The 25355-nt window shown below is 44.7% G+C and overlaps 7 protein-coding genes across 7 annotated transcripts; 6 read left to right on the top strand and 1 right to left on the bottom strand.

Annotated features, from left to right (window-relative positions):
* Positions 1 to 815: 815 nt before the first annotated feature.
* F5147DRAFT_657138 (uncharacterized protein) lies at positions 816 to 2178 on the top strand (the record flags this gene model as incomplete). Its single annotated transcript, XM_041434217.1, has 6 exons — positions 816 to 1070; positions 1127 to 1201; positions 1250 to 1330; positions 1460 to 1469; positions 1556 to 1840; positions 2072 to 2178. The coding sequence occupies 6 exons, from the start codon at positions 816 to 818 to the stop codon at positions 2176 to 2178; spliced, it is 813 nt and encodes a 270-aa protein (XP_041287628.1).
* A 3492-nt stretch (positions 2179 to 5670) lies between these two features.
* On the top strand, positions 5671 to 6611 carry F5147DRAFT_778972 (uncharacterized protein; the record flags this gene model as incomplete). The annotated part of the gene is made up of 5 exons (XM_041442218.1): positions 5671 to 5838; positions 5895 to 5948; positions 6000 to 6074; positions 6125 to 6192; positions 6251 to 6611. 5 exons carry the CDS (start codon positions 5671 to 5673, stop codon positions 6609 to 6611), a joined length of 726 nt encoding a protein of 241 aa, XP_041287627.1.
* A 3054-nt stretch (positions 6612 to 9665) lies between these two features.
* On the bottom strand, positions 9666 to 10788 carry F5147DRAFT_778971 (uncharacterized protein; the record flags this gene model as incomplete). The annotated part of the gene is made up of 3 exons (XM_041442217.1): positions 9666 to 10493; positions 10566 to 10652; positions 10702 to 10788. 3 exons carry the CDS (start codon positions 10786 to 10788, stop codon positions 9666 to 9668), a joined length of 1002 nt encoding a protein of 333 aa, XP_041287626.1.
* A 1650-nt stretch (positions 10789 to 12438) lies between these two features.
* Positions 12439 to 13524, top strand: F5147DRAFT_778970 (WD40-repeat-containing domain protein; the record flags this gene model as incomplete). Its single annotated transcript, XM_041442216.1, has 4 exons — positions 12439 to 12883; positions 12934 to 13078; positions 13134 to 13193; positions 13242 to 13524. The coding sequence occupies 4 exons, from the start codon at positions 12439 to 12441 to the stop codon at positions 13522 to 13524; spliced, it is 933 nt and encodes a 310-aa protein (XP_041287625.1).
* A 2023-nt stretch (positions 13525 to 15547) lies between these two features.
* On the top strand, positions 15548 to 16652 carry F5147DRAFT_778969 (uncharacterized protein; the record flags this gene model as incomplete). The annotated part of the gene is made up of 6 exons (XM_041442215.1): positions 15548 to 15728; positions 15779 to 15931; positions 15985 to 16114; positions 16167 to 16311; positions 16365 to 16433; positions 16575 to 16652. 6 exons carry the CDS (start codon positions 15548 to 15550, stop codon positions 16650 to 16652), a joined length of 756 nt encoding a protein of 251 aa, XP_041287624.1.
* A 550-nt stretch (positions 16653 to 17202) lies between these two features.
* Positions 17203 to 18587, top strand: F5147DRAFT_819888 (uncharacterized protein; the record flags this gene model as incomplete). The annotated part of the gene is made up of 4 exons (XM_041443655.1): positions 17203 to 17359; positions 17412 to 17479; positions 17531 to 17649; positions 18431 to 18587. Exons 1-4 carry the CDS (start codon positions 17218 to 17220, stop codon positions 18585 to 18587), a joined length of 486 nt encoding a protein of 161 aa, XP_041287623.1. The 5' UTR covers positions 17203 to 17217.
* An 848-nt stretch (positions 18588 to 19435) lies between these two features.
* Positions 19436 to 21713, top strand: F5147DRAFT_657131 (uncharacterized protein; the record flags this gene model as incomplete). The annotated part of the gene is made up of 9 exons (XM_041434216.1): positions 19436 to 19555; positions 19604 to 19654; positions 19699 to 19788; positions 19843 to 19910; positions 20076 to 20320; positions 20466 to 20530; positions 20650 to 20745; positions 20985 to 21026; positions 21345 to 21713. 9 exons carry the CDS (start codon positions 19436 to 19438, stop codon positions 21711 to 21713), a joined length of 1146 nt encoding a protein of 381 aa, XP_041287622.1.
* Positions 21714 to 25355: the final 3642 nt, after the last annotated feature.

The following is a 25355-nucleotide window of genomic DNA, read 5'->3' as shown; positions in this document are numbered from 1 at the left end:
TCAGTATACAATGACTTATATGCAAATTCATTGAAATGTCACGCTAGATCCAAGTGTATTCTATGTTAGTTCGAGGTACGAGAATGCACCTAGAATGAGATCTATGTGGCGGTACAGTGTTTCGGATTCCCACGCTTCTTGATTTGTACTTCCACTCAGCTTGCACTCAGCACTCGCAAGCGCGACTGCACGCTCGTTTTGCTGCACCCGCCCGGTGACCACTTCCCATTATAGCAGCTTTCATTCCAAGATAGGAATCAAGGTCAATTACAAAATAACAATAATATTCCAACTCGACGCCTCTCAAGGCCCTGTAAAATTTTCAGACTACGTGCCGTGAACTGCTATGGCCTACCCGTCCATCACAGCTCAGCACTCATCCTGGACGTTACCGCAGGTTCGAAACGATGTTTCGGGTCACAAACCCTTCGGGTTTGAGGCCAAATAGCCCCAAATATACAATTGCTACTATTTGTGAAATCAGCCGTTAATAAAGCTGATTTCTTGCGCGTTACCTCGAAAACTGATAGCAACACATAGAAGAATGTCTTCGAGTGCAAGCTGCTGATGCTCGTGAAGATTAATAGCAGCCATTCTGACATCGCGAGTGATTTACTGATGTATGATGGCCAATTTGTGATTAGTAGTGTACATGGCTATTATTTGTTTGTTTGTCATTTCTCAAAATGTTACTTTTTGCAAACAGCTATAATTGACCGATTTAGCTCATGATCATGATTTTTCAATGTGATTTTCACAATACTTTAGGTGGCAAATGGTATCTAGGATTTCCTCGAGTTCCCTCTTGCTCTACGATGTCTTCTGGACCTATCAGGAACGTCCCAAGATGCAGACGTGCTCAGACGCCTTTCTATCCCTTGATAGAATTCCGGCCTGGTCCTTTGACTTCCAGACTTCAAGTTATTCCAGCACATGTGCATGATGTTATCGAGATCATAAGCGACGACGAAGATGCAGGTCAGCCTGAGGCAGCATCAGTTATTGACCTCACCATAACTGATGACAAAGTCGCTAGTCAGGCGTCAGTCGATGTACATCGCGAGCCGACAGTATGTCATTTGAGCTTTCTTATGCCAGCAATTTCCTTTATAATCATAACTCATAGTTTGCGGTCGGCACTGAAGATATAGCCGATATCCTCTCTGATGACGAAGCCGCTCAGCAAGCCGGTAATGTCATGGTAAACTCACAAATTTTGCTACATTAACTATAATAACACGCACACCAGCCCATACGTAACACTTCTTTATCTGATGCACTGGCAGCAGCCACAGCCGAGCTAGAAACCCTACGCACTGCAATCCAGAAGGTCTGGTTTTCACAATTCGACAGCATCATCAGCTTACACATCATCATTCCTCAAAGGTCCTCTCTGAAAGGGATTCTTTTTTAAGGGATTCTTCTCTGGAGTGCGCTGTTTGTAAAATGGTATTCAAAGATTTGCACAGGTCAGTACAGGTCATGACCTTATGGTTGAGTGATTTGATTCGAGTGTTCTTTGGCAGTCTAAAATGTGGACATAGTTTCTGTGCAGCATGTCTCAAACGGTGGTTTCAGTCTTGCTGGACTAGATGGGTAGCATATAGACTACCTCCTGTTAGACTTACTTCCCGAGATATCTTGACGCTGCCACTATCATTGGCTGTCATATCGGCTGTGAAGAGACGTTTCGGACGTGTCCCGCTCACCTGTCCAACTTGTTGGGATCTCATTGGCAAGCATCAACCGTACAAAGTCATTGCACTCAGTCAGCTTTCAGTTACCCTATCATCACTGGGGGGCGAACAAGGTGAAGAGGATCCATCTACAGATTGGACAGGTTACTTTTCTGTATAAAAGAGTAACATCCATGGCTAACCTGTAAAGACCATCGCACACACGACTCTTCAATCATTTACAACTGTGATTATATATGCGCGTGGTTTCTTTAGAATATCAGTTTGGAACCTAATACATGGGATGCTCGATTGCCAATCGACATCCTTTGAAAATGTAAAATCAAAAGCGAATTCTACTAAATAGGGGTTAAATTCAACAATATCATCGAGAGGGGTCATTCCAGAGTCGAGAATTCTGAAAAGCCTACTAGAACACATGGTTGCGAAGTCCGTCACCAAGGACACAACTGCGGAGCGGACGAATATTCAAGAATCATGATTGGGCCTAGGTAAGACTTATTACCTCCAAGATCAGGGAGCCAAATATCATCAGAATCGCTCAACTGCAGTCAACAGCCCCATTGATTCCCATGAACCAGCTCGAATGTGCATGACTGAAGGGTCGTGTTTCGAAATTTCAGCCACCAAGTGCTTCTCCCTTTGTACGACCTTGCCTTGTTAATGCATTGGTGTGTGACATGATCGGAGGGATGGACGGCTATTGTGTTGCTAGATCACGCAACTTGAATTTTCCTTATACTCGGTCCCTTTCCTCTATGTCAGCTGTATACTACTAACTTGGCATTAAAATGTGCCAGACACGAGGACTTTACGATTATAACATTAGGGGTGAACTCGGAGGACAATGCAAGATTCTGCTCAGCGGCACGGCCCACCTGTCCGCTATTTAAGGAATCCGATTAAAACAGAATTATCAAGCCCACATACAAGTTGATATTCTCCGTCGACGTCGATGTCCTTTCACTCAGCCTCCTCTCAACACGAGAACAGCCATCGCGATGCGCTCTCAGATCCCATCACGTCCTCTCATTCAGTTTCCAGTGGCTGTGATGCGCTCCAGAATGAAGTGGAACCCACCATTTCCAGTGGCTGTGATGTGCTCCAGAACGAAGTGGAACCCACCACCCATGTAGTAGGTGGTCGTACCATATATACTGGTTCCTGTTCCAAGCATTCTGATAATCAAGTGACAGGACCAATTTGAATCTAATCCTGCGCCTCTAGAAGATGCCATGTCCATTCGTTCAACCTCCTCTCAATGTGGGAACGGCCCAGGTGATCATGAAGTCCACGATGAAGTAGAACGCACCAGATATCCCCCGTCGTCACATATTCACACAGTGTCCTGGAGCAGTCGCGATGCGCTCCTGGAACGCACTATTTCCTTTCTGGAGCACACCGCATCCTTTCGCTCATTCTCTCATTTTGACTCAGAGGACGGTGGCCGCGATGCACTCTACAACCAAGCGAAACAAGAAACCAAATGTCTAGCTCCGGTAAGTCTCATACACATGGGTGATTTGACTGCATCTGAAATACGACATGAATAGTCACGGTGGTTCCAGGCTGTCATTATAAGTACCACACGGAAGGTAGTCTTGGTCGCTCTCCTTTTGATTGTTGGTTTCTTGGTTCAGGACAGTTGTCTTCTTCAGCTGATCGACCACCTCATTTTTGCGGTCGAATCAGGAGTACAAATTCTCGTGGGCGCATACTTGAGACAGCGAGATATAGAGGAATGCGAAGTGCTGCGCTGCATGGGGACCGGTGGAACAATGTTCTACACACTGGTGTTCTTGGTACTAATAATGATTCCTTTGTAAATGATCATCCGCATACAAGAAAGACGACGATTTTATTTTGGCTGACTAGTACGAATCGCAATCGCTTAAGTTTTCTATGACATAGTACTAGTTAATTGTAGACATCAATGATCACAAATATTATCCATCAAAACCCTCCTGCATGCAAAGCTAGGCAAAATTATATGCACCGCAATCAAAAGACAAGAATATTACACAAGTACTAGTATGGCAGATAATTTTGACATTCTATAATGAAGGTGTTATCTAACCCTCACAAATGAGAGTGCCTATGAACGGTGAGACAGGTCTAAACTTTTGAATGAGATGAACACTTCGGTCAATGTTTGTGACAAGTAGAATACTTGCGACTCTCCAACCCGATTGCACAAAACACTGGTTTTGAACATTCCGTGGTTTGGATCAGGTGTAAGGTGAACATCTACATAAGCGAGGGCTGTCATCTAGACACAGTATCGCAAAATTACGTTAAGGTCATCTGGTTCCATGACTGGCAAATTTCTCACCATATTTATTGGAAGATGAGGGGCTGCCACTGCAGAGTCAGGAATGACTCTACTTCCATGGAAATTGAAGAGTCCCAAATATGAACAAGGGTCAGCTGCTATAAGCGTCATCGAGGTAGAAAATACTTGGTAGACACAGACTTACATCGAACTTACATCAATCACAGTCGTGTGGGCCTTCAAAATGGGCAGCAGCACATGCAACGCTTGCATTAAGCGACAGTGAATGATCGTGATGCTGAAGAGCAAAATGTTGAAGAATGGCATCCATGCCAAGGTCTTTCAAGTTGGTTCGAGTCTGATAGAGGCAATATCCCAGGTCAGAATATGAAAGCCAAGCAGGATCACACCGAAGCGGGCGAGGAGGTTACATTCCATGCTCAGGTCTCCTGAACAACCTTCATAGCGTTGAAACACGGATGGACATAACAAGCAAATAACAAGTATGTTCAAAGCAAAAAGCATCGACATTCCACTGACCTGAATATCACTGTCACAGGAGCTTACTAATCACAACCTGATTTTTGGCTTACAGTGCAATGAAAACGATCATCCTCTTCGAGCTGGGGAGCTATTTCAGATGGTCACAGTGAGGCTTATTAGAGCTCATCAGGGTCCGTGACGAAGAACTTGAATTGGTTACAAACATCATATTAGCAGAAGGTAATGTCAGCGACCTCTTATTGCATAGAACAGGCCAAATAACAGCGACCCGTCCCTACAAGTATTGTGTCTCATTTTCGTTCACCTTTTTGACTATTTGACTACTACCAGGCAAAGGACAGTCTACAGGGATCATAAATGAGCTACCGAGGTCTGAATATATATCAAACCCTCAATCTTAGATGTCAGTATGGCCGGAGGAACACCAGCATGTGAAGATTGGTACATCTGACTCAAGTCCAGCTGCGATTGCGCTCCAATCCTGCTAAAGTCAATACACCCATCATTACCAAGACCTCAGTCACAATCGCTCAGTCTGCTACTCCGACATTGGAGATTCGATTACCGGGACCGAGTGCTGTCAACGCTGCAGTACATTCGAATGCCACTCCACAAGTCAGATTTTCCTCCCACTTCGACATACATGAGTACCGAACCCTCTGAGTCCCTCAACTTGCTTGCAACGACCTCGAGGCCAAATATGCCAAGCCCTGCAAAGATCTGGAATATTTCAAATGGAGATTTTTTGAATATCATCTCTATGCGCTTCACACCAATGATGCCATGCTCAGTGCCAATGAGAAGGGCTTTGGATGGTTGTGGGCAGTAATTTCATGCTAACGACTGCCAATACTGGGAAATCTTCTTTCCTTTGCACCCTGACGTGATGACAATCAATTCCAATGCCGCATATTAAATTTCTAGTTTTTTTATGCCACTATTTCTACTCTCGCATCTTCCCTCGTGCTTTCATCAAATGTCCAGAGCCCGAAATTGCTCCATGCCTTATGCGGATGCCTTTGACAATGGAATCAGGGTGTGAAGCTGAAAGGGAGATCTAGCACGATCCTGCAGGTTGCCTCATGGCAAGTTCTTAACATGATTTATGCAATCTCAGTTAATCGGCCCTTTGTTAGCCCTCAGCTCCCTGTATATTTAAGGATTGACCCTTGATTAATCTGTGTATTTCGCTCTCCAATGGCTCCTTCTCACAAGGCAATGGTCCGCCAGAGCCACATCAGCAAACACTATAACCTCCGTTCGTCACCATTGAAGTTGAATCCTTCCTTGCTCAGCTCCGAGCCATCTCCTTGTATCAACAATGACAGTGGATTATTGCGCATCGAGCTCACAATCGCGCACGAGGTATGTTTGTTTGTTTGGTCCCCATCAGTTACCGACGTTGTCTTGTTTTGTTTCAGGCGGTGTCTAAAATAGGGACCTTTCTCGGTACTGACATTAATCAACTGCGAAAGGTAGGCACCATTAATGACTATCCTCGTCATTTCTAATCACTGGCTCTTCAGGAGCTTGCCAAAACCGAGCGAGAGAAGGAAAAGGCTTTCACAGAGCGAGATAATATTGTTGCTGCCCACCAGAATGTATGTGACCTTCACCAACCAAGTAATGCAAAGACTGAGTCTCATCACAGTTCTTGCACAGTGCTGACGTTGTGTTGCAATGCCCGATCTGCCAAGCAGTTATCAAACAACCTTTCATGTAAGCCACCTTCGAACCTGACCCTTAAATGCTGCTGATGCGCGGTTTTTATTAATAGTCTGGCATGTCACCATACATTCTGTTGTCACTGCCTACTCAGCTCATTCCATGATCGCATCAGGGCCTGTCTATCATGCTGCATCAATGAGACCCTTCCCGAGCGCTTTCAGCACCATCTAGCGCCGTTCACCAGCGCTGAGGTCAAGGAGTTGTGCGATGGCCCATACACTATCATCCCTGGTTGCTTTTATACCTGCCCCACCTGTCAAGCTTATGTCGAGAAACCTCTGGTCGAAATTCCTTTGCTCAGTGAAGTGGTCGGCAGGATTACTGAAGTTCTTGGCCCCAACATAGAGCGTTCTGAGCGGAGGGTTCCCGCAATTCCAGCTGCGCATTGGGGAGTATTCTTCAAGCAGTAAGAAATCGATCCATACCTACTACTTTGTTGGTCAGTTTTCCTCAAGAAATATGGACATGCACTACAGTATCTTCAACTTGACAAAATAGTCATTGGGCAGAATTCATCATTAGTATAGAGGTACAAATATATGTATGTAGCAAGAAAAGAAAATATCTGTGAACATGTGCTGGTTGTGTATTGCAAGATATTGTTGGACTCGAGCGCGCTTGACAATCGGTTTCTCATAGTTGAATGGGTCCGTGATCGTGCTCAGGTCCTCAAATTTGTTTCTGGGGGGTCAACGGCAGAATCCACTGTTATGACACTGAACTTCACCTCGACTTCGATAAATCGAGTCACTACATCTTATCAGCAACCGTCCGAGTGACATTTAAAACTGTCACATCTATTATGCCGTGCCTATGCAACACCTGCAATTTTCATACCCCAAGAAAAGACCCTCTGATTACCCTGACCCTCCGTTTACTATGTGCTACTTGCTGTAGATGACTCGTCTTCACCAAAAATGCGAAACCATACTATCTGAGTCTCCTATTTTGGTGACCCAGAAGACGAGGTTTTACTGAGTTTCGGATGAATTTATATCTTGAACTCAGAATTGACGACTATGCCAGTTTTTTTGGGGGTCTCGGTCTGGGTTTATTTGTTCCGCATGTGATGCTGGAATCTGATTGATCTAAAATTTAGCTTGAGGGGAAAGAACGGAGGAGTCATGTGACTACAAAAATCGCAACAAAGACCTCAACACTTGAACTGATTGTCTAGAGCAGAATAAGAGTTAGGGTCCGCAAGAATGTGAAAGAGAAAAAAAAGGCCAAAGGCCACGAGTGTGAGGTAGTTAAGAGAAAAACACAAACCAAAACTATCAAGACACTAAACAGGGATGTGGTGGGCAGGTGAGAAAATTGTACTTTAAGTGATCAGGGCTTTTAAAAGGACACTCGCTTAGTAGTCATTTGTTTGACTTTGCTAGAAGGGCACATGGGTTTTGACCACTGGCAGCTGATCAATAAATGCGACGGGGTGTTCGAAGAACCCCGCATAGTGCGTACTTGTAGAGCTAGACTTGTCAGCTGCTGCAAACACATATCACTTCAAGTTGTCTAAAAAAATGCGATGGAACTTCAGTGACCTGTTCTGCACATTACCTAATCCATCTCAGAATGAGTAACATTGTGGTGTACCTGGACCTTGCGTTCCTTATCCGGGAGAATTTCGCTCTCCCGTGTTTTCCTATCTGTGCATGATGAGTCTGCCAAATCGCCACCATTCACTGGACTCCGCCAAATGCTTTGTCCTTCCTGGAAATAACACATTCTCAGGGAAGTACATGTGCTGTGATGGTAGTTAAATCAATACTTATGATGACAGCAGCGACGAATGAACAACAGGGCACCATAAGTGTTTGGGTCAAGTGAGTCGAATTCACTGCTTACTGGTACGTCTTACATGCGTCTTGGTGTTCACCCCATGGCTTAGAAACATCATAGTAATACTGTGACAAGTTCACGACACAAGCCACATATATTCAACATACTACGATATCCGATGCTTGTTATCGGGAAGATTGCAGATATATAAGTCCTTCTTGATCAGAACCGGGCTTAACTGATGCTGTTATTGTGTGCATTCAGACCAAGTACGTCCGTCTCATCCCAAGTCCAATCTGTTGCACAGCCATCATTCGTGCAGATTGCTCTCGCTCGAACGAATCGCAAAACGAATGATATTATTCAATGGTATCACATCAGACTTGCAGCAAAATTTGTCGATCTGTTGCGATGGGTTGGAATTACTGGTACTGTTGGACGGTAAGATGCTACATTGCTATGAATCTGTCAATGATTTTCAGGTTTAATTTCACCTCAGTTCATGATACCTGATAAGTGCGATCATCTGTTGAAGTTCTCTCAGGTTACACTCATTTTGGCCTCAGTGAAGGTGAATTACTGGCTGCTGCTACTCAAGTTACGATCTGTACTCATTCAGGCTGCCTTCTTTTTCATTGGAAGCGAAGTTGTCACTGTAAGCGGGTTCTGTATTGTATGGCAGCTGCGGAGATGAAGACCCCTTGATACACCATGCCACAGGCGATACGAGCAGTAAACATACAAATCCTCCTATTTTACGTCAGGAGCATTTTTGTCATTGGGTTGCTCGTCTCTTCCAACAATCCTCTTTGAGTCTTAGGTTTTTCCAATGCCTCATCATCTCTGTTCATGATCGCTATCAATCAGGCTGGGATTAGATATCTACCCTCTCGTCCTACCTTCTGCTTGGTCCACTTCCTCGAGCGACTCATATTTGCCATCGAGGGCATTATATACATGCTGAAATGCGCAGAATTTTGTATTCTCACCACAGATGGCCTTGGTGCCACTGGGAATGCTCCCAAGTTTTTCTTGCGCAAACATTCATAGGTTGTTAACACCAGCTCCGGTATCATTTTTTACCTCATTTGTGGACATGGCTGCCACCACGGGACTCAGCGTGGTTTTGTACTATTCAATTTCTCCAGGGATTGTGAGACACATATATGTATTAAAGATGACTACTCGCCTGATCAAGGCAACATAAGGCCCCTTCAGGCTTTGTTCAAATGGCGTCCTTGGAAACAGGACAGAGTCATAGGCGTTGGTAAGCACTTTTGGCATCTTTTCTGTGAAACTCAGAGTACCCTCCTTCTAGCACGACAACCTGTCGATGCTCCCTGGACTATGAGCATCATCTAGATGACGGATGAGGTCTGGTTGTTTCTAGCTTGATCAAGCGTCGGTCTTCCAAGTTTCCTGTTACACCATATGTAATAGTGCAGCACTCCATATGCCATTGGGCCCGACTATACATAGCTGTTGTCATTTCTATAGAACAATTCTTTATATCCTTATTCAGTACATATCAAGCACATGACATTATGTTACAAATTACAATAAATTGGGCAAGGCCGAGAAAGTCGGATTAGACAAGTTAAGACCGAGGGTATCTGCAACACGTGCCAGTACATGAAGTACTAGGTCATGTGGGGGTGAAGAAGCGGTCAGAGAATGCATGATTACACCACGGACATGCTCGTACTCGGCGGATCACAAATGGCCAAGCCAGTGGGGATAAGATAAAAAAGGTCTCTAAGCACCTGTCCCTTGTACATGCTTATCGTCTTTTGAGTGACCCAGCGAGGTTCTCCAGTTACGCCGAACCAGAGGCGATGCATTGGGAGGAGAGGATGGGCCTGGTTTTCTTGAGCAGCCTCCCAGCTCCCCTGAGCACTCCATATCCATATCTGACGAGTATTCAGTGTGGAAAGTGACTGATGGATGTAGAGGTCCCCACACTCAAGCGACTCACAAGGCGGGGGAGCAAGAAGAGGCTCACAGCCGCGAGAATCAAACCAATGCATGATTTGATCGAGTCCACAAATTTTATGCTCCATGCAACGGGCACTGTGCTGGGAGTCATTGCCCTGAAGACAGCTGAGAGTTGGATTGTCGGTTGGAATAGACAACCCTGCACCAGGAATGAGCTGATGTTCAATTGGTACAACTGGAAAGTGTGGTTCTGGCGATTCAAGTTGTTGGGCTGGAGGGGTGAGATTATCAGCATTTCCTTGGGGGGACGGAGAGTGTGATGTTGATGATAGGCCGCAGGCATGGGATACAGGGGAAGTCAGAGATTGAGATTGTATCGGAGTATCATTTGGACTACACATTTGAGGGCACTGATGCCGAGAGGCATCTGGGTTTATCAAACCACGTCGGTCCAAGGACATGGATTCTTTAGGGAAACGAACAAAAAGTGGGTCAAGATTTACAGGTCGTTGGCGACGAGACATCGCCTGCTTTTGGAGACATTGTGTGAGGTAGGGTAACACTTCCTCAAAAGACTGTCAGTGAATAGGGAATGGCTGGGGAGATAAGTACACACGCTTCCCTAGCAAAATATTTGAGCTGCTTACATCTACTCCCCGTCTAGATACAGCTGAGCTCAGATATACATGCGGTTCCCCAGGCTTTGGGAAAGATTGATGGTGAACTGCTACAGGCTGGTTGGAGAGTTAGCATGACTCTCTTTATTTCATAAAAAAAACTTACATTGTGCTCTTGCCGAAGTACCTGCCGATATGGCGCGTTTATGGCGCGAAGAAGACAACGAGAATCTGTACGAGTGTGGTGCTTCATATGAGTAGTTGGGCTCAGAGAGTATTGATCTGCCGATAGAGGTATTACCTGAGATTAATGCCATTTTATAGTCGGCAGTTACATGTGTCAGACTAGTCACTAAGGATGTTAAAGGAACAATGAAATTGAGACTCGAGAGGCTCGACGAGGTGTTAAAGCAACTTGTAGTAAAAAGGGACAAGAACCTTTGCGATTTACCCCAGGGTCAATAGCTTTGTCTGACTACTTATACACTAGCTAGTGTGAAATATTCCTACTGCACACACAGACTCATTTTACATCGATAGGTGACTAGAATACTACTTACATAAGTCCCTAACAAGAATTCTGTAGTACTTAAATGGCTAAATGCTCTTGCAGCACTGTGCAGTATTCTGGACCCAGTTGGTACGCTTCAGCACACCACTCAATGAACTAACTTTTGTTTCAAGTGACCCTGGCACAGCCTTGGCAGAAGAGTTCAAATGATTGAGTTTTTGGCTTTATAATGTATTCGACCAGTCTACTGAAGACCAGTCTTCGCAAATTCGGCAACTGATCATGCAACTGGATGAAGTTGTTTCGCACATTTGCATGCTCCCCGACTTTTCATGTTCTCTCCTACGTCCACTGTTTCCTGACCTCCAGAAGGCGGCCAGAGATGGTCCAGTCATTGTCGTCAGTGCAGCTGCAATGCCTTGATTATCGATAGCATGGAAGATCCTATCCATGTTTCACTTGACATTACACAAGCCGAAATGTCCGAATTCTCCTTGGAATTCCAGTCACTCGCAGAGTAGTTTGGTTCTTCCAATCATCAACACAAGCTTGTTGGCATCCTTCGCAAACTTTGGAATGATATCTTTGACACTGTGCTCCAAGCTCTCAGGGAGTCAAGTGTTCACCCTGGTTCACGTATCTGATGGTGGTGTATTGCTTAGCTCACGCTGCTCCCTCTCCATGCAGCAGGACCCTACAAGAAGAGAAGAAACAATTTGTCTGACACTTACATCTCTTACACCTCACTTGGGCGACTCCCATTCGTGTGTTTCATTGGTCAAGGCAACTTGGTAAAAGGGAGGGAGCTACTAGCCGTTGTCACTTAGCACATTGTGCTCATTGTGTTCTTCACATCGCTCAAGGACGGCAGTACAACAGGGGTGCACTCAATGCACTCCATCATAATCAGTAGCTCCATCTCGTCTGCCATGGAATGCCGGATCATACTAGTACCACACCGTGTCCCTTTGAATGAATGTGATTTATTCCTGCATCGTCACAGTTCTAAGCCATTAAGCGCAGTCGTAGCATATGATTCAGTGAGTGGTGCTACCTGTGAACTCGTGGCATATGTAAGTATTGCATTTCGTCATTGCAAACTGCCATCCATTATCCCAAGAGTCAAATGTCATTGTATTCTTCAGTTGACCATAACACTTAAATGATAGAGAAAGTTAAATTTAGAGTCTCCTAGTGTTGTGAGGGCCATCTGAATGGCATATAAGAACTGTCTTAGCGCCTACGAGCGTCCAGGATGCGTTGTTTTATTGATTTCCTTTTGTCAAGGAAGTGGCGAAATTTTTGCCAGTACTGCCATTAGTTTCTCACACAGAGCTGTAATACTTTTATATACTAGGGCGTATGCCGTAGACATTCTCGCTTTTGTGAGATATGTACGACATACTGTGCGATCTTCCTCATACTCGCTTCACTATCAACTCTATCGGCTTTTCGCATGATGGTTGTGTACTTGCTAGTGGTGATGATGCCGGATATATTCGGTTCTTTGATTTTCCACTTGGAAAAAAATTGCGTAGACTGAGGGTTACTACTGCTGTAACATCACTTCTATGGCATCCAAACAAACCTGATATCATTTTCATTGGTGGTGCGAGGGGCAATATCACTGTCATAAATCTTCATGTAAAAGTGAGTGCAAATAATGATACCATCGGGTTCACATCTAACATCTATCTCGAGCACGACTCGGAGGCTCAAGGTTTTTCTCTTCGCACTGGGGTTAATGCACCAGTAGATACATTGGCCTATGATGCTTGCAATGGGTGTCTTGCTGCAGGAGTTGGTACTGATATTATTCTATTCAACCACCCTGAAGGTGAAGTGAAGTGATCCTGCAGAAAAACACAAAGGCTAATATTCGTGCAGACCCTTGGACATTTGGTTTAAATATTCCGCCCCCACCTATGGCCTATGTTGACGATAACAAGCTCTTGCTACCCTTGCCCCGTGCTCTGAGATTCAGTGACAATGGGCGTTCTCTCATTGCAGTGTATTTTCAACATGATATCATGTGGGTGATCTCAGTTTTATACCAGCACAAGAAACTCAATTGTTTGTCATTCAAGCTCATGGCTGATAAAGTCTCTCCAACCAGAATGGACCATCTGGCCCAAACGCTCACATGTGTAAGTGCATTATTCATGATTGATTAGGCGGTATTGACGGCCAGTCAGGGGAGGGGCCTGTTTCTCTGCTGATGGAAGGGTGGCTGTGTCGAATCTCTTTGATGGCTTCGATTGTTACGATATCAACAGTGGCAAGCACTTGGCCAACCTCCCAACCCCGATCATACAGAGCATCCCACTGCCTTCCGTGTTCATCGAAGGTGGCCAATCAATATTGTGTGGAAGCTCCTGTGGATATGCCTTGATATATTCTGGAAACATGAAAAGTGTCCTTCAGGTATTAAGACACGGCGGTGCGAGCCTTGAGATTAATGCCGCTGCTATGAATTGATTTTATGCTACCCTAGAACATGACATCATTCAGACACTGGTTCATGTGTAGTCATTATTTGCTCTTAACTGGTGTTGATCCATCGGAGAAGGCCTATTGCGAAAGTGAGGCGAGACTTATCACAACAGCCTCATCTGAAGCTGATTCGGACAATTACATTCAGATCTGGAGGGCAAGTGCAAGTGAGAAATATTTTCTCCCGAACATCTGTATAAATCCTCACAGCAGTGGCTAACATGGCAGCTTCGCAAAATATTCTAGTAAGCTGCAAGCATCATCATTTCCTAGAGCGCCATACTGATATTAGAAGGGTTTATCACGATCACGCTGGAGCATTGGTATATTTGTTATGGTGGTACTATTTCTTTGGATTAAATATTTAGGCGTCAATCCAATGCAGGTCGGTTCATGATCTGCTTCAGGAGTTCTGCCCTCTCTCACAGCTGACAACAGACTCAGAGCCACGTGGAAAGAATAATTTTGGAAGCCTTAGAAGTCTGGCGCCGCCTAGCCAGTCGAGCCATTGAGGCTTTAGGCCCATCACCCATTTTCACCTGGCACTGGGTCAGGACTACATTTCCATCGCTTGCTTCAATTATGGGCTTCCGTGAGTTTAACATGGATTGGAACTTGAGAGGCAAGGATCTTGGCTGGTAGCAAGAAATATTCAGACACTATGCACGTTTTTGATCAAGTATGCATGGCGAGAGTTGTAATACCTTCTTGAATGCAACCTTTACCAATTACTATCTTAACATTAGCCAGCTCAATGCTTTTGCACAACTTAATCAAGGCTGCAGGCGGGTGAAAACATGACTTTTTAAGTCCAAACTGGCTGCCAATCTCCGAGTTTTACGATTCACCACTTTTCCAGGGATGCAGATTGACTTGTCTACCATGCGCTCCTTCGCATCACCGTGACAAGAAAACCAAGCTTCTGAAATCTCAGTTCGTTTTGCATAGATGCTTTAGCGCCTTTCAGAATCATGAATACTCATCAATAATCGGAGCGAGGACGAGGATGTCACCAAGGAATCCTTTATTGGCACCATAAGAACAGTACCACTGGCACCATTATCCCGCAGAAGATACCTAGGATCATTTGAATACCTGTCGTGTCGGACACTTTGGTACTCATACAGATGGTCCAACTCCAATGTAGGCAGCAGTTACGAAGCGTCGCGAACTGCTCTTTTATGGATGACTAAGAGTTGTTCGCTCAATCATTGATCCTGTTTGGCAGATTGGTGTGCCGGAGCTTCATATCTTCAATGTCCTAGACGTTGCCATCTTGTCTATGGTCTAAGTTCGAGTCAAAGTTGATAGCTATGGTCAGCAGCCCGAGGTATTCAGTACTCCTTGAACATGGTTGTAATCACCCTTTCTTAATGTATCCCATGGGGTAGCTCCAAAATCATTAGCATTGGTGTGTTCATCTCTTCTCTAAACTTTCAACTTGGTTAACTCTCACAATCCTCGATCACAGATCGTTTCTGTTCTTGCGCGTGCAAAATTTCGCTCGCACACAAACCCACAACCGTCTCCCATTGCATGTGTTTGATGGGCAGTCTGGTAAAGAATCCCACGACGCGCATTCCTGTCCCCCTTCCTGTGTGGAACATTGTAAAACTGATCTGTTCGCTGCCAGCTATTGCAGCTGCTCGAGTGCATGTTAATGCTCCATCTCTGTGCTTAGGCATAATTAGATGCCGTCTTTGGAACATCTACATATGGTCTTCATGATGATTGTAGATTCCCCATCCGCTGACATCGAATCGCCACCATCTCACATTTTCACTATTTCACATTCAATCCTTTGTCCTTCACAATCGCCTGCCTACACATGTACATTCCATATGTTTCTCAAGCCTTCCCCTTTGTCATCCATCTTCCATATAGCGCGACATGTCATCTCGGAATATTAATGTTAAATTCACCTTTTTTTGACCCATAGGCTTTCTGCACGTTCGGTCCTCAACTCTCTCTCGATCGTTCTAGCTGTGCATCTATCAGTAGCTCTACAATGTCGAGAAATGAGGCGCGGATTCATGGTTTGCTGAGGAAGTCGCTTGTTGGGGAACTTCTTGATACCCAATTTGACTTGTTCTCCGCTCGGTCGAAGTGCGCAGGCAACATTACCAAGCCTCAAGCATTATTTGCAAACCACGAAGCCCTTGCTGCGAGTTCAGAGTACTTTGCAAGCTGTGAGTCACGTGCCTGTCACTGCTCAGTCAAGTTCACAAGATGCTCTCAGTACTTTCCAGAAAATTCCTCAATGATCCTACTTTGATCGAATTTCAAGACTATCACACTTGCGAAGGAGGGATCTCCCTTAGTGAGTATGGCTATGCGTCCAATAGCGACCTCAATGAAGAGGAGGAGGAGATTGACGAAATCGACAAAGACAGTAAGTTGTTTTACTCATTGTCGTACAGGATCACCTTATGATAATTTTTGAAGAAGAGAAGTGTGTGGAGATTTCTACAGAACGAATGTCTCGAACAGCATCAAACTTGGATTTGGCTATAAAGGGAACACAATGTATTATGCTAAGCCACAGAGTATTGGTAACAGATACTGCATTTAATATGTACGGGTCTACCATCCTACCTCTTGGTTCTCTCACTTATTGACTTCCATAGATGGCAAGCTTTATTGTACTATCTGTACACTGACGAGATCGTTTTCGCACCTTTGCAATCACAGGGAAGTAAGATTGCAAGACATTCCAGCCTTGATGGGCCCCCGCCATGCTCGCTGAAGTCTATGTATCGTCTAGCATGCAAGGTGTGTCTCATGTAACCTGGCATACCTTGTGAACTGATGATTGGGATTACCAGATAAAACATGATAAATTGCAGGCCAAGGCGCTTGCTGCTATACGATCAAGCTGGACTGAGCACAATATTGTACTTGAATGCTCTTTGTCTCTGAAATACAGGCTAGTTCGTTATATATTTTCTCATTTCCCCTAACTTACCATCGCGATACCGCATATCTTCTGAAGGTTTCCTTCCATTCTAGAGGTGGAGACTGAGATTTTATTGCAGCTCATTGACACTACCACTGCCATGACAAACTTTCCGACAATCGCTGGTGTTGACCTCCTGCACGAGGTTGATGTCTAATCGAACAAAAGAATGCCGCTTTTGTGTGTACCAAGTAATGGAACCAGTAGAATTCACTTCCCTCATACTAGTGTTGCTACAATATGCCTGCATTTGCTGCGAAATAATTGAGATCGACCTTCTGCTGCCTACTGTCACCCTCTTATAAATCACTGGCAGTGCACCACACCAATTTCAACAGCAACGATGAGTCAGACAATGATGACTAGTTCAAGTTGGTGCGCAAAATTGTTATGAAGCTCCGTGAATACTTCCTTTCTAGGATGTCCAGAAAAATGTAGAGAATAATACTAACCTTGAACTTGCCTTCAATGAACTTATGTTACATAAACCTTTCCAACCTTTCCAAGTTTGACTGAATTGACCTTAATTAATTTTTCTTCTGCTAGGCCCAGCTGAGCTGAATCATAACAGAATAGAATGACAGGCATTGTAACGTAGGCTGTCTAGTTCTCTCAGTTCCTTCCCTCTATTCATAATGATTTCTTCAACAATCCATATTGCACTTCGTGTGTGACCACCGCACTTGAGTCTTCGGCATGTTCCAGCAGGCAGGAACAGGAAGATGTCCCACTCGATAGCCTCACAATATCCTACAAGCGCTTTAACATCGAGCCAGACAAGAGATGACACTGCCCTCATAGAAACGGAGAAAGTGAAACCAGGTTATGCTGTCATTTCCACATTCGATTTGTTCAGTATCCGTGGTGAGTTTCGAGTATGTGAACACAAGGCTGAATGTATAATTGGCTTGTTCAGTGACCCCAAGTAGCTCTCACACAGTTGGGACCATGCACATTGGCAAGATTTTTATTATGTTGGAGAAGGTACGTGCTTCCGCTCTCTACCTTAAATACGTTCGAATGAACTTGTACCAGAAGGTCAAAACTGTGGAGATATTCCTGCGAGTGCTGGAGCGTGATTTCTTTTTGCTTCAAGCTGACAGTGGAGGTCTGCATGATAGCTATGGATCGCTAGCTGCTACGGGTAAATATCTGTATTTCCATAGTTCTGTTCACTAATCGATGACTCTTTTCACATAGGAGAAGGGTGATTATCTTATCCCAGCCCCACACTCCGCATCTTCAGGCTTGAAGGTTCAGACCCAGAAACTGTTGACATGGGAACAATCTCTTCCCGTTACAAGGCCACACTCGCAAATAGAATTCTTCATCCTGGAGGCATTTGTCACATTACCTTTGACATGGACCGTGACATGCTGTGGCAGTAGGATCAAGTACTCAAGACACACCCGAATGAAAATACATTCGAACCCTTGTACATTTCACCACGGTCCTCCCTATTTCTCTGACGGTAAGGTTGCCAACTCTGATGTCTTTCTACTTGCTGACTTGACTTGACAGCAATTGTTCTTTAAGAGTACCAGCGGTGGGCATACTTGGTGAGCTATCAATGTTCACACTGCGTCCAATTTCCACTAAGTGAGGCAGCCCGAGTTATTCATAATCCAACTCTTCGCGACCTCTCTTTGTGGCATAACCGCACCAATGCAGCAGGAGTTGACGCACTCGCTCTCATGATCAGAGACTACACATGTGGTCCATACTACTTCTAGCTCACCTACTCTTCATCCGCAAGGCAGTGCTATCACTTTCTCCTCAATTCCCCTTTTGCTCATCTAACCTTCGCCATCTGTTACTCATGCAGGACCTGTACTGTCTCCTCAAACAGCTCATACTCGTACCCGAAGGAGGAGGACAACTTCCGCCACTCTCGGCTTCTGGCCAACCTGTCCCCATCCTCACTTAAATCCACAGGGTGATGTCACCACTTGCCATCCTGTTGGAGGGTGGACTTCATCTCATTGGTACGGCCCAAAGGCATGACGATAGTCCAAGTGCTGCACTCCTGGACAAGGAGCTCGCTCTCGATGCATTGTCAGGGCTTGGAGCTCTCCCCATGTTGGATCTATGAGGCAGCGACCTTCATGTAAAGGATATGGCATTATCTATTGACAATGTTGGCTTAGAACGGGGTTACTTATCTGGCATGAGTACTCAAACGAAACAGGACATTTAAAATCCTGGACTTGAGCAAGAACAAGCTGGATGCTCAGTGCTTAGTAGCACATGCAGAGGCGCTGGTAAGCGTCTAAAGTCTCTTTGACTGGTCATCACTTTGATTCCAACCTTCTAGAAATACAATCTTTGCTTAGAAATTTTAGACTTCAGTGGTCTCGAAGGCGTTGATAACTCACTGCTGGTGGCTAGACTGAAACTTCGTTTGGATCAAATCACCCTGAAAAACCTTCACATCAAATAATGCTCTTAATCGCCTATTTCTCTGCTCCACCAATATGACATCACTGGGCGCTATTGCCCTTGCAGATTTCCTCCCTGAATCTTTGTTCCACCTTGATCTCACGGACAATAATTTGGACATCGCTGTATTCCATGATTTCTGGATGTGCTGCGCAGAATTTATCATCTACTGACATTATGTTTTGCTGGTGCATCACTCCAAGGATGTGACCTGCTAACTCGTTGTTGAGGTCCTTGATTAAGATGGATGCTTCAGCGCGACGTTCAGTTGTTTCATTTTGTTGCTGCCGATCTACTCTTTATATAATAGGAATCAGAAATCGGAGCTTAAAGGAAGATTAAACATAGTGATTCTGCCTCATGGCAGTCACGACGTGACTTGGTAAGAGGGTAGGTTTAATCTGCATAATTTACGCAATCTTTGTCCATCAGGAATTCTCAGTCCTTTGTGACCTTTAAATTCCTGCATCATCCCAAGCATTCAGGATTTATATAATCATGATGCCTCCCTCTCGCAGGGACCGTCAGAGCCACGTCTATAAATCTTATAATCTTCGTTCCTCGAAGTGGAGTCCTTCAATATTCAGTTTCGAGCTATCATCAATTCGCGAGGTACATTTTGTATGTCGTAAAATCGCGGAACTCGCTATTTATTTTGGCTCTTTTTAGACAGCGTGCCAAGCTGGAGCCCTCAGTGGTGACATAAAGCGGTTAAGAAAGGTAAGTATACATTTTCAATGACCATCTTGTATCTTCTCACACAGTCACACTGGCTCAAGGAGTTGGCTATGGTAAAGCGAGAGCAAACAAAGGCTTTCACAGAGCGAGACGGCGTGGCTGCTGCTCACCATGAGGTATGCATTTAGTATTTGACAAGTTATCTAAAACTAATTTTCATCCTTTCGCAGTTGTTGCAAGCCGTCAAAGCCGCATTGCAATGCCCAATCTGCAAAACAGGAATTGAGAAGCCTTTCACGTCAGTCCCCTTTAAGTCTGATTCTTGCATGTTACTGAGGAGCCCATTCAACAGGCTGAGTTGCCACCATACATTTTGTTATGAGTGCCTAGTCAGCTGCTTTCATCAATGTATAAGGGCACATTTATCCTACCGTCCTGAAGCAATACTTCCGGATAATTTTAGGAATCATATCACACCCTTTACAGGTGCCGAAATCAAAACATTGTGCGACGGCCAAGACCCCATCCTTCCTGGTCGCTACTATCACTGTCCAGCCTGTCGGGCATTTATAAATGACCCTCCTGCCAAAATTCTGTTCCTCCGCGATGGGATTGCGAAGATGTCTGACCTACTCAATCCCGATGTAAGACGTGCGAATCAGGGGGTACCTGCAGATCCAGCTGCATGGTGGGGAATCTTCTTCAAAAGTTAGATGGGTAGTCGAACAATGGGATTTGAAGAACTGTGTTAGACCATACTCCTATTACCTCCAAAGCCCTGCTCATTTGTACACTTCACTGCGCGCTATGTAAACTACTGACTCGTTCGCATATGTACTCTGACATATTGAAGGGGACCTTGATTCATTCCCTGGCGCCATTGTTGAAACCCTGCCAACATACAGAGAAGCCGAAATGGTGAGCTTTATCGTGCAAGGAGTATATTGGCATCATGGGAGAGGTCTGGGAGAGATTGTTATGTTCAGCTAGCTGACATACCATGAGAACGTCGTTCAACTTGGTTGATTCTACCACAGGAGCGCATCAATCCTTCTTCAGTCCCAGCAATCATGATGGGCAGTAGATCCGCATCTGTATCTGTAACGCATGGACAAGAAGGAATAGTATTGCATGTGGGTGAGGACGGAAGGGAGGCAATTTTGAAAACTCTTAGAGCAAGTGCCACTTTGAATCAGTTTCAGTCCTGCCACACTTACTAACTGAAAATTCAGAACTGCGCCTTTAATCACTGGAGGTTATCTCCTTTACATGAGGTCGATCGGGAGAGTAGAAAGGTCATATACTCAATCAAGTAGCTGACAATCTTTTATTTTTGGTTGATCATGCTGATATACCTGCATGGTTTGTGTAGCACGCCAAAGGCTACCCCTTCAATTCTGGGTCAAGCACCACGGTGAGCCTTATCTGTGCCTTTAACATCTAACAATGGCCAGAGAAAGCATCCACGACTGGCGAATATACAATGCTTTGATGCCAGTGCACTGGATCATCCTGATGTAAATTCCACAGGGGCACGCACTTCATCTAATATTGTCAGAACTTATCTGTTGAATCCTTCAGGTGTGTATGTCATTATGATGCATTTTACCATTCCAAATTCCCATCTTTTTCAGGTATACTCCCTCAACTGAATCCATTGTTATCTTGCCCGAGACGCACCTCCGAGTTGATTAGTCAATGTTTGTCACTGATAGCAATGTCAAGAACATAGCGCTCACGGAGTCACATAGATCTTGCAGACGAGGGAAGTCAGCAGCCATCATTCCATGAACAACCCTTTCCGAAGGGTACTGGTACAGGAACAACAAGATGGTTCCGCTCATCCAGTACACATCAACTTCTCTGTCCGAATGAGGACATTGCTGGTGTGGTTGGGGACCTCTACATCCACACGAACACTCACTCTAACACAACATATCTATGGGTCCTACATCCTGTTGAAGGATGGATTCCCATCAAAGCAGGGGGCGATCACCCAACTGTGCCCAAGAGGCGCTTACAAATTCGTAAAGATGGTGACCCAAGCTGGGTCCAGAATCGATCATTAATTTCAATCCAGTCAAGAGAACATTGCCGCTGATATTTTAGAGGGAATCAAACGTGTCGATTCTCACACCGATTCTATCACATTGATTCACCCGTGTTGCCATTTCCGATTTGTAATTTCCAGGTAATATAAATTAAATCTTCAAAATATACATTCAAGCTGAAAATCGATTGCAGAATCGGTTTGAGAATTCTATTTACATTACTTATCATAGATGATCCTGGCTTATATACGCTGTATGAAGGGCCGCGCTGGACAAAAATACGAAAATTGATTTTCACAAAACTTGTGAGAAAGATTCTGATTTCCGAGTTCTTTTATAACAGAAAAGTGAAATGCAAAGAACCAAAAGCAAAACACAAACAACAAGTTAAGTGAAAACTTTCAAGTTTGTCAAAGCTTCACTAGTGCACTGACTAAGTGTGCTCTACCTGACAGTCCGTCCTCGACTCCCGATACCAGGCCATTCTGTATTGCTACAGTCTCATTAGTTCTTCTCGAGGTCAGTACTCAGTGAAAACGTCCAAGGCTTGGGTCTCACCATATGCATAACATTGGTCTCAAATACTAACCTTTGCAACAACATGAAGTACATTATATCGTGGACTTCAGCAGGATGGAGCACGTCAACTCCAACCAAACACCACAATGAATTCGCTCTCTGAACCTGCTCAAACTCAGTGAGACAACTTCAAACATCCCTCTTCGGTGATTAAATGCGTGGCCATCGCAGATGTCTCATGGACACAAACCCCAGCTTGGGTCGAGCTGACATCTCCTAGCATACACCACAATCACGCACTCTTTTGGTCTCTCACATCACTCGGGTTCCTAGAAACTCACTTGAAAAGCCTGGAATTATCATTAATGAATTGTCCTTCTCCTCAGCACTAGGTTTCCCTTCCTCTGGATGATCACATATTATATAAACTGCAAACACTCTTGCTTGGCGGCATTAAGCCTTGCACTATCACCAAGTTTAGTTCGAAGAACAATGTGAGCATGGTGACCAAGCTCATTATAACCTTGCCGTGTGGTCTCAAGAGGTAGTGGGATTTGCTCTAGGACTTCAGGTTCGTCCATGCCCAACAATATTGGTTGAAGTTGCACATGCATATGCAATGACTTTGTCTACGGTCATTTGTTTCCCAATGCAGCCAAATGTAAACAAGAGACTTCAAAATCAGAAAATCGACAACTAATTTTGTTCGATTTGTTATTTTGAAACAAGAGAAACTCAGAATCTTTCTCACTGGTTTTTGTGGAAATCAATTTTCATATTTTTGTCCAGCGTGGCCCTTCATAACGCCGTGAAATTTATGTAAGTGAAAACCAATTGTGGAATCGGAAAAGGAAAATTTGTGTGAAGTTCGCTTGAAAATGATTTTCTCAATCAGACGTTATATATTTTGTCCCAGCCTTCCACATGCTGCGCCTGGTGCCTTTTAATTACGACCCTTCCGCATCCTTGCCTGCCCTTGTCTGAGTTGGTGAACTTTGGTGATGTGTGACTGGGTCTACCAGGTGTTGCTTGAAAATTCTCATGCATAGAATTCTGGCATATGAACGTTTGAACGTTGGACCATCGACTTATGTAAGTCCTTCCCAGACAGTTCTGAAAGTTCTTCTGGTAATTTGCGTGGCAGGCTGTTGCATGCTGCGGCAATTGGAAGATGTAGTAAAGTTTGAACTCACTTTCAATATATAGACAAAGAAGAACTCAAAACTTGAATACAGGGCGCCTGCTGCCTTTCCCTTGTGCCCTTGAACCTTGATAACACTCTGACCCATCCGATCATCATAATCGAGCACTACAGCCGTTAGTCGCTTTGTCCTTTTTTGACATCCACATTTTGACAGTTTACTGCATCGATCAATCGTACGCGTAATTGTTTGACCTCGTGTTCTTCATTCACTCCTAAACATATCTCTATCAGGAATAGATTAGTACCGACTGAATCGAGACGATCGAGAGTCAAGACGAAGAAGTTTCATCACTAGATCACCAAGCCTGAGCGCCGCAACCATGAGGATGTGGCAATGGTGGTGAGGATGCTTTGTCTGTTTCAGTGCTTATCTGATTCGAGCGAAAGTGATCATCAAGTGCGTATATTGACTACCTCCTCTACACCAACTGGCCTAGCTCCTGTATAGTGCTAAGTGTTCATATTGAACGAGCAATGACACTCCTCCTGATGTTCTGATCTGCCTTCGCTTTAGGTTATCATACCAGCGACTGTGAGTCTTTGCGAAACAAATCAGTGAGTTTTTAGAAAGAACCACTCGTATTATTTTCAACATCCAGCACAGATGGATCAAGCCAGCTTGGTCGACAAGTCTCCAGCAGTGAACACCTGACCCTTGCCCTATGATACGTCATTGCTTCACTTCTGTCAGTGTCGCCAATGTGTCCATGAACAGGGAACAGAATCTAATTTTGCCGAGTCTCACAATGAGCGTCCGGGATGTTGGTTGAATGTGACCATGTACTACAGGCACAAACGAGAAGAAACACTCCTTTGTGAACTGGACCGTGCCTACTTGGATGAGAATGGACAGCCAATTGATGAAGATTTGTTGCCGAATTCGCCCCATGGTCACACTAGACCCATACCCGTCTTTCATGATCAATCAGAACACCCGTCTATTGCGGACCTAGATCACTTATGTTCTAGAATTAATCACTATGTTCACAGCCTATCACTCAAAGGTCCCCTCAAGTTCGCTAGACATCCTATGATTGATGGACCATATGTGCGTCTCGATCAGGATGATCTTCTTGCTGTGAACTCTGGTCTGCAACTGCTAGAGCCCTGTCACCCCATGAATCACTTAGTCCATCAATTCGGGAGGGGCGCCATGTGTTTAGTTTAGGAGTCGACGGCTTCAATCCGTTTCAGAACAAAGTTGCTAAACAGAACATGACAGTAACAGGGATGTACATGGTATGTTTGAATCTTCCTCCGGACCTGCGCTATCGGCCCGAGAACATGTATCTCATTGGTATCATCCCTGGCCCAACAAAACCTTCCACTGATCAGATCAACCATTTTCTGAAACTCCTTGTGGACGATCTGCTACCCTTTTGGGACCCTGGTGTTACCTTCTCGTGCACAGCGAAGTATCAAGATGGTCGCATCATCCGAATCGCACTCATACCAATTGTTTGTGACCTTCCGGCTGCGAAACAAGTTGCAGGCTTCAGTGGTATCGGCTCGAAATTCTTTTGTTCCTACTGCTTACTCCCTCTCTATGATATTGACAATCTGGATCGGAGCCAGTGGCCTCCTTGTGATGTCGAGGCTCATCGCAAACATGCTCGCTCATACCGAGATGCTCCTACGCTCGAAGAAAGACAATGTGTATTTGATCAATTTGGGGTCCGTTGGACAGAACTTCTCTGACACCCATATTGGGATCCTATTTCTTTCACAGTGGTCGAGTCCATGCACATCCTATACCTGCACATCCTCAGATATCACTGTCGAGTAGCGTGGCAGATGAACATAGATTTAGAAGATGGCAAAACCCCTTCAGGAGAAGGAGCCAAAAGTGTTGCAAGGCCATCTGATGAATGCATGAAGAAAGGCGTGGGGGCGCTCGCCACAGGAACCTTCGCCGCTCTCAACGCTTGCACTAAACCTGTCCTCTTTCATCTATGTCAGGACAGAAGTC

Source organism: Suillus discolor (genome assembly GCF_016758755.1).
Source record: "Suillus discolor strain FC423 chromosome Unknown F5147scaffold_78, whole genome shotgun sequence".
Classification (NCBI taxonomy): domain Eukaryota; kingdom Fungi; phylum Basidiomycota; class Agaricomycetes; order Boletales; family Suillaceae; genus Suillus; species Suillus discolor.
Note: the sequence above shows the minus strand (reverse complement) of the source record. Positions and strands in the feature narration are given on the sequence as shown.